At 44.2% G+C, this 12,873-nt stretch overlaps 1 protein-coding gene across 1 annotated transcript in view; it reads left to right on the top strand.

Annotated features, from left to right (window-relative positions):
- Nucleotides 1–12,873, top strand: part of FNDC3B (fibronectin type III domain containing 3B) — a 538,015-nt gene that overhangs the window by 374,826 nt on the left and 150,316 nt on the right. Inside the window, exon 13 of the mRNA XM_075340617.1 lies at nt 8,254–8,425. Within this exon, the coding sequence (XP_075196732.1) occupies nt 8,254–8,425 (172 nt within the window). The remainder of the gene's footprint in view (nt 1–8,253; nt 8,426–12,873) is intronic.

The raw sequence follows: 12,873 nt of genomic DNA, 5'->3' as shown, positions 1-12,873 counted from the left end.
CGGTGGGGTCACATCGAAAGTGACGCACATCCAACGTCGCAGGCAATATCTTAGTGTGCAAATCCTTTTTGATACGATTAACGAGCGCAAAAGCGTCGTTATCGTATCATCGGTGTTGGGTCCGACATTTCCATAATGCCGGTGCAGCGACAGGTACGATGTAGTTCCTCGTTCCTGCGGCCGCAGGAGCGCGGAACATCTCCTATCTGCGTCCCGGCTGCAATGCGGAAGGAAGAAGGTGGGCGGGATGGTTACGTCCCGCTCATCTCCGCCCCTCCGCTGCTATTGGCCGCCTGCCGTGTGACGTCGCTGTGACGCAGCACGACCTGCCCCCTTAGGAAGGAGGCGGATCGCCGGCCAGAGCAAAGTCGCAGGACAGGTGAGTGCATGTGAAGCTGGCGTAGCGATAATGTTCTCTACGCCAGCAATCACAAGATATCGCTGCTGCGACGGGGGCGGGGACTATAGCGCTCGACATCGCAGCATCGGCTTGCAATGTCGAAGCGTGCAAAGTACCCCTTAGAATTGATCCATCATAAGAATAGATCATTATTTTTAATGGTGTTTTAGCCCACCAAACATCCACCACTACAATCTATTACTGCTCCAATACTTTATGTAGAAGTGTTTCTTAACTCTAGCAATGGCCAAATTTTGTTAAAAAAAAGTTTAAAGCTACTAATGACCTGTCTGAAAGTAAAGGTGGTGGAATGACCCTGGTGGTGGTTTGGAGGGCAAAAAGCACCTGACAGGATTCCCTTTATCCCTGAAAAACCTCTTTAGCCTTTAGTGCAAAATTATGTACATCTTCACTGACCTCAGTTTGTGGAACCAGGTTCCTTCCACATGCCATAGATGATGTTTGCTAGATTACATAGTCCAGCAAGTAGCGCGGAGTTCTGATCGCTGCTGTTAATCATGTAGATGCAGCTAACAAAAGCCTGGTCTACCAAAAGTCATATAAACTTAATACACCATATGGTGAGCACCATAAATAGAAAACAAAATGTAAATGCCAAAAAATTGTTGTTTTTTTTTTTGACACCTTCCCCCAAAAATACAATTTATGAAAAAGGATCTTATTTACCCCAAACTGGTATCAATACAACAAATGGCTCACCACTCAAAAAAAATAAACCCCTCCACAGTTCTATTAATGGGAAAATAAAACGCTCTGGAAAATTGTGACACAAATCAACATTTATTTTTCCAAACATCTGGATTATTTTTCACTTCTTAGATGGAAAGCTATGCCAGTTTCCCCGTTTTTTGTACATTTGTATGATAAACTATATGGTGTCATTCAAAACTACAACTCGTCTCTCAAAAAACTTAAGGCTGCTTTACACCAGACAATCTATCGTGCGATAGATCGTCGGGGTCACGGATTTTGTGACGCACATCCGGCATCGCTGGCGATGCCGGCCTGTGTGACACCTCCTAGCGACGCAGTATCGCTCACAAATCGTGAGTCGGGTACTGCTCGCTAGGTTCCATAATATCGTTTAATTTAGTTGACCATCGTTTCCGTGGTAGCACACGCCGCTCCGTGTGACACCACGGGAACGATGAGCAGCTCACCTGCCTCCCGCGGCCGCCGCCGGCTCTATGTGGAAGGAAGGAGGTGGGCGGGATGTTTACGTCCCGCTCATCTCCGCCCCTCCGCTTCTATTGGCCGGCGGCCGTGTGACGTCGCTGTGACGCCGAACGTCCCTCCCACTCCAGGAAGTGGACGTTCGCCGCCCACAGCGAGGTCGCACGAGAGGTAAGTATGTGTGACGGAGGTTACTAACTTTGTGCGACACGGGCAGCGATTTGCCCGTGACGCAAAAAGGACGGGGGCGGGTACGATCGATTGTGAAATCGCACAATCGGTCGTACCGTGTAAAGCAGGCTTAAGTCCTCATGCAGCTACATCGATGGAAAAATTAAAAAAAGGTATGGCTTTTGGGGGAAAAAAGAGGAGGAAGTATGCAATTATAGAATGGAAATTGGATGGAAGCAAGAAGTAGAAGTGATACATTTATAAAGGTGCAGATGATTGACTTGTAATATTAGGAATTATTATTATTTATTTCTAGAGCACCATTGATTCCATGGTGCTGTACCTGAGAAGGGGGTTACATACAGTATACATATACAAGTTACAATAGACAGACTAGTACAGAGGGTAGAGGGCCCTGCCCTTGCGGGCTTTCATTCTGAAGGAGTGGTCTTGGTGCACAAAGTCACAGTTTATAAAAACATTTAGCCACTGTTTGTGGTGTCCGGATAAAACCAATGTTTCTACAGATACACACATTTTTGAATAATTGACTGTATTACTACTTTTTCGGTAATATTTTGCCCACTAGTCAAACTCGGACTCTGAATTTGATATAACTTAAAGGGAGCCTGTCACCTCAGAAAATACAATTTACCTGCGATATAGGGATAATATCGCAATCAAATTCTGTCTGGCCTTAATATTGAAAGTTCAGCTACCTTGAGAGAATAAACTTAATTCCCCTCTGGAGCCGCTGGCATTCCGAAATGGGGCTATGCACGAAGTGGCTGTACTGTGAGTGGCGGCTGTAAGCACGTCCCAGCACTCTGATTGACAGCTCGCGCTGCAGCACGTCTTTACAGAGAGCATCAAAGTGCCAGGATATGCTTAAAGCCGCCTCTCACAGTATAGTGAGCAGTGACCTTAAGTGCTCCTTGTACGCCCCTATGTCTGAAAACTGTCAACTCCCGGGAGGAAACAAGTTAATTTTCTCTTGGTGGCCACACTTTCAATTTGGCAGCCAGGAAGCATTGTAACATTATTTGCAGATTAACCCTTCATCTGCAGATAAATTGCGTTTTCTGAGGTGTCAGGTTCCCTTTATATTTCCTTGATGTGAATGCCGCTATTCTAATAAATCTGGTGTCATTTTTTCCTTCTGCATTTCTCCATTCATAAGATTTGGTTTCCTCTCCTACGTATTAATCCATTTTATTTTTTTAGTAAACTGGGCATAGTCCTCAAGAAGATACCTTCAGAGAAGAGATGACGATCATGCCCAGTTGACTAACAAGACTAGATTTACATAGAGAAGAAAGGGAATGGAGTGGTGCAGGAACACAAGAAAAGCACCAGATTCAGGATAAGAATAGTATTTACACAAGGAAAAAAAATACATATATAAGACAATTGACAAGATGTCTTTACATATTGAGGAGGACCATGTAGTTTCAATAGCCACAAGTTTCCCGGACCATATTGCATGAGATTCTCCTAAAGAGCTTTTTGGCTATTAGGAATTTACAATTACTATAGAGTGAGAAAGACAAAACTTTTTCTATTTTGATCCATCCATCTATTAAAGGGAACCTGTCATCAGAAATGTAGCTATAAACCTAAAAGTTCCCCCTTCTGCAGCTCCTGGGCTGCATTCTATCAAGGTTCCTCTAGTTTTTCTGGCCCCTTTTATACCAAAATAAACACTTTATAAAGTTGTACCTTTTCGTATGTAAATTTCGTAAATTAATGGGGGCGGGCTGCCTGGTGTCCGTTACTGTCCTCCTGCCGATTTACGCCGCCCCCAAACGCTGAATTTCAAACCTGAGGACGGCGCCCGAGGTCCCGCGCATGCGCTGTGGCACTGTAGCGGGACTGTGCACTGCGTGCACGTGTGACCGCTGGTGACGTTTTGCGCAGGCACAAGGTTATGGGCGGTGCTGTGAGTGTCATCAGCAAGTGCCGCCCATAACCTCGTGACCGCACTTTCTCCTCTTCCTCCAGCGTTCTGCGCCGGCCAAATGACCAGACGTCACCTCCTTCCCATCGTACCCTGCAGCAGGAAATAGATGGGAGGAGCAGAGCAGCACAGCACAGGAGAAGCAGAAAGGATCTGAACGACGTACAGAGGGGAGAGCGCGGCCACGAGAGTATGGGCGGGCACTTGCGATGCAATCACAGCGCCGCCCATACTCTCGTGCCTGCGACCACGTCACCAGGTGTCCTGGCGAGCACGGGACCTCGGGCGCAGTGGGCGGCGTCCTGAGGGATGATTTGGAGCGTGGGGGGACGGCGTAAGGGACCGCAACGGACACCAGAGAGCCCGCCCCCATAGAGAATTTACAAAATTTTCATACCAAAAGGTACAACTTTATAAAGTATTTATTTTGGTTTAAAAGGAGGCACAAAAAGTATAGAAACCTTACTAGAATGCAGCCCAGGAGCTGCAGAGGAGGAAACATTTAGGTTGAAAGCCAAATTTCTGATGACAGGTTCCCTTTAAATAGCTTAAAATACTGGAACCAGTTTGAAGTTTTGGTAAATAGGATTTGTATAGTGCCAGTAATTGAGCAAGTATCAAGAGTTATGTAAAGTCTGCCTCCTTGCATGACTGGCTGAAGGATTATAAATAATTGGCAAGTAAAATGATTTCCCCCACACGGTTTTTGGTGCAAGAAATAGAAAACTTGGGTTATGGGAGTTGTTAAGTTAAAGGACAGTTGTGAACTATCATACATCATTGTCAGAGATTGTAAGCAATCAGATAAGGGAAAACTAAAGGAAATTAGGGGTAAGATGGACTTTTCACTTTGTAATTATGATTTTAGTTTCAGCACTGTTACATATGCGTTGCCTAGTAAGTTAAATAGTTTACTCATAATATAGAGCACCACCAACCGAGTATGTGTGCTTCAATAAAGGTCCTAGAGCAGGGGTCTCCAACCTGTGGCTTGGGCTCCACATGTCTCATGGGCCCATGATCTGTGACTCATGTCTGTCTGACAGCTGAGTGCATTAGCACAAGGTCTAGCAAACATTTATGAAGAGAAAGTTTCCACATGGAGACTCTTCATAGTAGTCCTGCACAAAAGAGCAGATCTGAATGTCCATATACTTGCAGAGGCATGGGCAGGATCAATATGGCAACTGAAGATGGATGACCATTCTAGTTTAGAGGTGTGTTTGATGCGAGAAGACCAACTGGGGTAAAGTGGGAACCCCTAGATATAAGTTTGATTTATTAGAGTGGAGGACACAAGGCTGCAATGTGATTTTTATGAGGAAGGTTTGGCTGTCATTATACCGATAATGGGTGGAGGCTCTGGGGGAGCGTGTTAAGGTTGAATATGAATTGTGACCCTCTTACAGCTGAATGTGGCTCTCAAGCAGTGGTGTATCTAGAGTCTGATGGGCCGCCGTGTGAAGTTTGAGTCTGCTGCAGGAGCCGGCTGCTGAATGGGCATGTGTGCTGTTATTAAAGAACATGAATATTTACTGTTCCCCATGCCCATAATCCCTCCTACCTCTCAGCATCTGCTTCAGTGCAAAGAGGTGGACGAGATTATGGGTATGGGGAGCAGTGAATATTCATATCTTGAATCAGCGGCTAGCACATTGCAGTGCAGTGACTTGACGGTTCTCTGTGCTGCAATACATTTCAGCTGGATGTGCTCCACTGGACGCACATCCTGCTGAAACAGGTGCTAGGGTCGGCGGGCCCCATGTACCCCCAGTCATTATGCCCCTGCTCTCCTGTTAAGAAAGGTTGAGGACTACTATCCTAGAGTGTTGCCTATTATAGCACACAGTAAGCTTTTCTTCACTACCTGTGCATTGAAAAATGATATTCACTCATATATTTTGTTTGAGGGCGATACCTTTAGTTGGGGGCTCTAGAATTTCTTCCTCTTGCATATTTGGGACTGGTGTTTCTCATTTACCCCTGACTATCAGTGGCTGAGAGTCATTTCCTACCGATTGTAAGTGTACAGAGATGAGATTAGTCCCATGGGCCCCTGTGAGCGCAGAATTCCTATTAAAGGGAAAGAGGATATTAAGATGGTCCCTGACCTATTCTGTATATGATGTTGAATCACTGTTCTGAGCTGAAGATACCTAAAAAAGTGACCTCTAGCAATACCTTATTTGGACCAAGTTTGGTCAAAAGATAACAAAATGTTCTGTTCAAAAATATCATTGAGAGCAAGAACTCTGTGTGAACTGCAAAATGCGGAAGACTGGTGTTTCAGCAAGGTGGAGATGTACACACTGTTCCATAAGGGCATTTCAGTAATAGTGTCTGTAAACCGCACAACCCTCCTGTCTTGCCAGTCGGAGGAGTGGTAACATTTTGGACAAGCCTAGTTTTTCCGACTCTAGAAACCTGAGTAAACGTTTTGTCCTCGCTGCCTATGCTAGATGGCTCTCCGAATTTGGTAGACAGGAGCATGGCATCCACAAGGATAGCGTCTTCAGTTGGCCAGACAAATAGTATAGGTAAAAATGTGGTAATGCTGCCCCTCCTAACTGCTTAGACCTGTATAACGTGTCAGTTTCAGCTTAGGTCTTTCATTGCACCATATAAATGCAGTTAACAATGAGTTTAGGGGCAAAAAAAGTATTTGGGAACTCGAACTGCACTATTCTGAAGGAAATAGTTAAATTTGGAGAGAAAAATAATTGTCACCAATTTTATATGCCCCGAGACTGACAGGGGTAGCTTGCTCCAGGGTGAAAATTTAGATTTGGTCAGTGTTAGCAGGGGGTAGATGTTAGACTGCAAATCCTGTCGGGCATCTCTGTTTATAATAATTTCCAGGTACTTAAAGTTAGAGTCTAATGGTAAAGGGGATAATGCCTCAAACCCGGCTGTGGGGCAGTTGGATAGAGACATCAAGTGAGACTTATCCAAGTTTATGCTTTCTCCCGAGAACTTACTGAACTCGTCGATGACACGGACAACCCGAGGCAGAGACCGCTCCACATCATTCATAAATAAGATCATATCATCTGCATACAATCCGATGGTATCCACCTGATCTGCAGTTTGTATGCCCCATATCTATTTATAAGATCAAATCTTAATCGCCAGGGCTTCAATGCCCAGGACAAAGAGAGCCGGGGACAAAGGGCATACCTGCTGAGTCCCTCTTCCAAGCGAAATGACTCAGAGGAAATGCCGTTAACCACCATTTTAGCTCTGGGAGCATGTTATAACATTTGGATCCAGTTACAGAATATGTAGCCGAATCCAAAGTTCCAGAGACAAGCCAATAGGAAGTTCCACTCCACAGAATCAAATATCTTGGCCGCGTCCAGCGAGGCCAGGGCCCACTAATTTTACTAGAGTGCTTGATTGGACAACCGACTGAACTCTTCTGATATTAATGGAAGTGCTCTTCCCCGGCATAAATCCCATCTGATCTGGATTAACGATATTCAAGATGACAGAGTTCAGCCTGGTGGCCAAGATTTTAGTAAATATTTTATAATCTGTGTTTACTAAGGAGATGGGGACGGTATGATCCACACTCCAAAGGGTCTTTCCCCTCCCTTTCATAAGTACTATAATGTTTGCATCATAGAAGGATTCTGGTAGGGAGGTTTCCTGCGTGGCCTGGATAAACACCTCTAATAGGGGTGGCATCATAAATTCCTGGTATTTCCTATAGAGCTCCACTGGGAAACGATCCGGCCCCAGGGCCTTACCCATAGCCAAATCTGCGACTGCAGATTTCAATTCGTCTAAGGTGATTTCAGCCTCCAGAAAAGTCTGCTGAGCAGCGGTCAGTCTCGGGAAGTCTATATCTGCCAGACAGTTCTCGATCGTCGTCTCGCTCCTAGAACTATACAGTGAGCTGTAAAAGTCATAAAAGCATTGGAGGATGTCTGTCAGGGAGGTAACTATACGCCCATCCGGCCTGCGGTTTTGAAGAACAGTTCTGGAGGAGTTATGCTGCCTAACCATAAAAGCTAGGAGCTTGCTGGACTGATTTTCCATCTCAAAATACAGCGGTTGTGTAAAAAATAATTTCGTCTTCACTTATATATGTGATATCAATCAACAGTCATTTTAGGAGGGCTGACTTGTAGCATATTGTGAGTAAAACAAAAATGATATATTGTAATACTATTGATGAGTTTGAGAGATCTGTAAATATGGAAAAAATGTACATTTATTATAGCGTAACACTCTTGATGAGTGTATTAAGAGATCCGTAAATAGGAAGCATTCCAATATTAGCCACAGAAGCTGAAGAGCATGTGTATGGACCAAGTATAGTCAGCTTCTTGTTTCTCTGATGGAACATTGCCTCACTTGTCAGGATGAGGTGTATTCCCAGGACTGGTTACCTTGGAAAGGTAGATTGAATTTGTTGTCTCAGCCTTCAGTGTTGAGTAAACCACCATAATTAAATAAAACTGTTGATTTCATTAAAGAACGCATAGTAAACAACCAACTCATTCATGTGTCTCTTGTCTATTCATAGTGAGTACAGCCAAGAGGTTGTGTACTACACATCAGGCAACATCCCCCCTACACCCGCATCACCGAAGCTTATTAGAGCTGGAATTACGTGGATAAGTCTCCACTGGACGAGGCCAGAGGGATGTTTTCCAGAAGAGATCATTTCTTACACGCTGGAGATTCTGGAGGACACCGTACGTAAACCACTTGCTTTGTTTCTTTCACAGTGAAGAAATGAATGATTTATGAATGTCACCAGACCCTGTCAGTAAAAATTATTTTTGTCCAGTAGTTTTATTTCCAAAGTGCAGTTGTAATGCCAATATGCATTACCAATGCCTAGGAATAGTGTTTGCCATTGTACTTTTGCGCGTACTGGTTCATCTAGTAGATATGAGAGTTTGTCAGTTCACCAGGCACTGATTGGTCGCACGGCAGCTTTCTGGACCAGAAATTATTTGAAATGGAGGAGTAGATGAGATAAGCAATATAATAATTCGTTAGCAGCATTGCTGACTTGTTTGGCCTGAAACGCACCTGCTGCTACCTAGTTATTTGAGGACATAGCCTATGACGTGTTAAACCTTAAGAATGGTGATGAGCTCGCTCTACCATGCTTGGGTGCTCAGTACTCATTAAGAGCAATTGCATGCTGTGATGTGCTCGACTCAAACACCCAAGTATTATGGAAGTCAATGGGAAACTTGAGCATCTTTCTGGGAAATCTTCCATGAAAATGCTTGAGTCCCCATTGACTTCCATTGTACTCGGGTGCTCGAGTCGCGCACATCCAAGCATCTAACTGCTCTTAATGATACCAAGCACCCAAGCATGGTAGAGTTCACTCATCACTACTTAGGAAATAAAAGTTGGAGAGGTTTTTTTTTATCAGCTATTTACATGCAGTGTCCTTGTTCTTTTCGCATCTTTACTAGCTCATCTAGTCCTACAGGTAAGAGAAGAAGTGTTTAATAGCAGTGTAACTTCTTCATACATTGACATAAATGCTTGTATATAAGAATACATCACTATATGCTGTAATTTTTGCATAGGCTTTTATGGTGCACTCATATATTACAAGGAAACATTATATATGTTTGATAGGTTTATATGTACTTAATATTTTTCTTGAGGGTGGTAAGTAACATAGCCGCCATCACCACATAGTAATCTATACAGGAATGTAGGACCCGAGCATAGTGAGGATATAGTAAATGATGATAGATAGAGCTGGTCATACACATTATCACTCTCTCTCCCGACTTCCCCATACACAAGAACGCTAATCTGGCAGCTGGCTGAATGGGGCAGAACTGTGGCCTAATCTACACCAAAAGCCTGTCTTTTATTACACAATATTTTATTTATGTTCTAGACACTTTTTATGAATTATCCCGCTAAGGGGCTTGGCCTAGCCGAATTGGGCGCGTTTCACTGACAGTATAATTTAACTTGAGACACAATGCGCCCACATTTCTAGCACAAAGTAGGCCATTGAATCGGTGCTGTAATCTCAGATTAGACAGGCCTAACATTAGACACATTTATCAAACTATATGAACCACCATCTAAATCCGGCACATTTTAAGACTAATCGAAATTTTCACTGCTTAAGAATTAGACCATTTTGATAAATAGACACTACTGATGTGAAATCGTGACAAAAATATACCCATATGATCATGGCTTAAGGTCTTAAGGGGCTAAAACAATAATAACACCTCTCTGTAACAGTCCGACTGCTTGTACCGAATTGGAGCAAGAAAATGAAAGGACTGCTGTACTTGGTTGGATCAGATAATACATACATTGTAATAAGCCACATATGTTTGAGCTTCTAAAGGGAATCTGTCACCAGGTTTTTGCCACTTTATCTGAGAGCAGAATAATGTAGAGACAGACAGAGATCCTGATTCCAGTGATGTCACTTACTGGGCTGCTTAGTGTAGTATTGATAAAATCACTGTTTAATCAGCAGGATATTATCATTGCATGCTGCCAGATAGTCCAGCATTGATTTTTATCAAAATGACAGCAAACGGCTTAGCAAGTGACACATCACTGGAATCAGGGTCTCTGCCCATACATTATGCTGCTCTCAGATAAGAGAGCAAAAACCTGGTGAGAGATACCTTTAAACAGAGCGTATTTCTGGTCACTGACAGCAAGCAGAGATCCAGAAAATGTTGGGAATATGAAAAGCAAAGTGTTGTAGAAGTTTTTATAGACCTAAGATCAGAAAACTCCATTAATGTGAGCTGCTCTTTGACAGCACTTTGGGTAAAATGTTGCTTCCTTGTACTTTTGTCCAGCTCCTGGGTCCCCATAGTGTCCGCACATCTGGCACGGTCATTCTAGAGGTTTTATTTCTATGGTCTCAAAAACCAACCGATATAACTGCTGTATGGATAGATTTGCATCTACCTGCTACACATCTGTTTTTTGCTCCATCAGTCTTACCGTCATCTGCGTACACAGCCAGTTCAGTGCACTGGAAAAATCAATCTAATGTACATGACTGGGTGAAAGTGCCATATGATGAAGCAGTAAATCATTTACTAGTTTATAACTTAGAGACAAATTGTCACAGATAAGCCCTTGGCTCGCTGTTTGTAAAGGTAGTCCTTTATATGGCATCCTATCTGATTCAAGTGGACAGTAAGGCTATGTGCACACACTGCGTTTTTTTGACGCTGCGTTTTTGTGCGTTTTGGCCGCTAAAAACGCACAAAAATGCACCTGCGTCGAAAAAACGCGGCAAAAAACGCACGCGTTTTGCCGCGATTTGGTGCGTTTTTTTGCTGCGTTTTGCTGCGTTTTTGCTCACTGCGTCCTTATGCGTTTTTTATCAGTGAACAAAAAAAAAAGGTCTGATGTCATTTCCTTCTTCAATGTGTTCTTCATTCTCCACTAGTGTATACAGAAGAGCAGACAGCTGCAGAACTACAAGGCTCAGCATCCTCCATCCAATAGTGTATGCAGGAGAGCAGACAGCAGCTGTCGAACTACAAGGCTCAGCATCCTCCTTCCAGGACTGTATGCAGGATTTCTTTGCCCCCCCAAACAAAAAAAAATGACGTGGGTTTCGCCATATTTTTGTATGCTAGCCGGGTACAGCAGGCAGGTTCGGGCTGCCCCCAACCCCCAGCTACCTATTTGTACCCGGCTGGGAACCAAAAATATAGGGAAGCCCTTTTTTTTTTTAAATTATTTCATGAATTTCATGAAATAATTTAAAAAAAAATGACGTGAGCTTCGCCCAATTTTTGAGTCCAGCCGGGTACAACTAGGCAGCTGGGGATTGGAATCCACAGTGCAGGGTGCCCATGCTTTCTGGGCACCCCCGCTGTGAATTGCAGTCCCGCAGCCACCCCAGAAAATGGCGCTTTCATAGAAGCGCCATCTTCTGGCGCTGTATCCAACTCTTCTAGCTGCCCTGATGCCGGGTGGCTAGCTAGGTAATAATGGAGTTAGGGCTAGCTGTATATTATCAGCTGGCCCTAAGCCCGAAATTCATGGTGTCACGCCAATATTAGACATGGCCACCATGAATTTCTAGTAAAGATAAAAAAAAAACACAACACACAGAAAAATATTTTTATTAGAAATAAAACACAACACAATTAGTGACTCCATCTTTATTGAAATAAAGAACCCCCCCTCCGCAGTAATCCTGGGTTAGGGTCCCGCGCCGTTCAATCCGGATCCAATATCATCTGATCGGTTTGCTGGAAGGCAAAGTGTTCAGATGATGTGTCAGGATCAAGTGCCTGAATCCCATCACACATCAGCTGATTGTATAAAAGCCGATTATACAATCAGCTGATGCATCGGTGCAAAAAAAAATAAAAAAAATAATACTCACTTATGTGCTGATTACCGGCAGCTCCTGCAGCGATGGGGCGGGAGTCTGATCCTGTCCGATCGCTGCAGCAGCTGCCGGTAATCAGGGATGAAGTCTCCTGACGGCAGGATCAGCTGATAGCCGGCCGGGCGCCCGCGTCACCGCGATACTTACGATCACCTGATGCGTCAGGTGACTGCATCAGGTGATCCATCGCCAGGTCCTGCATCCTGCAGGCATACGTACCCGGGGAGACTGCACACTGCCGGAGCGGCGATACCGTGACAGAATCTGGGAGCGGACATGGCACCGGGACCCTGCAGACAGGTGAGTATAACTTTTTTTTTTTTTTCTACTGTTAACTTTTGTTTTCGCAGCCGCTTCCACCTCCCGCCCAGACATGGCGCCGCACGGCAGCATACATGCCCAGGACGGGAGGTGGACGCAGCAGTGACGGTACCGGGAGGATTCACGCTTCTGTATATACTGACAGAAGGAATCCTCTTCCTGTACACGTCACTTTACTGCCCACCTCCTGCGTTTATAGCTGCGTTTTTGGTCTTAGAAACGCACCAAAACGCAGCTATTTGCGTTTCTCATTGCGTCTTTCAACATCCCATTGAACTCAATGGATGAAAAGCGCAGTGAAAAACGCGGGAATAATTGACATGCTGCGTTTTTGTGGCACCACAAAAACGCAGCTGAAAAAAAAGATGTGTGGGGACAGCAAAAATGAAAACTCAGACTTTGCTGGGGAAGCAAAGTCATGCAGTTTTGAGGCCAAAAACGCACCCGAAA

The sequence above is a fragment of the Anomaloglossus baeobatrachus genome, chromosome 3 (genome assembly GCF_048569485.1).
Source record: "Anomaloglossus baeobatrachus isolate aAnoBae1 chromosome 3, aAnoBae1.hap1, whole genome shotgun sequence".
Lineage (NCBI taxonomy): Eukaryota > Metazoa > Chordata > Amphibia > Anura > Aromobatidae > Anomaloglossus > Anomaloglossus baeobatrachus.
Note: the sequence above shows the minus strand (reverse complement) of the source record. Positions and strands in the feature narration are given on the sequence as shown.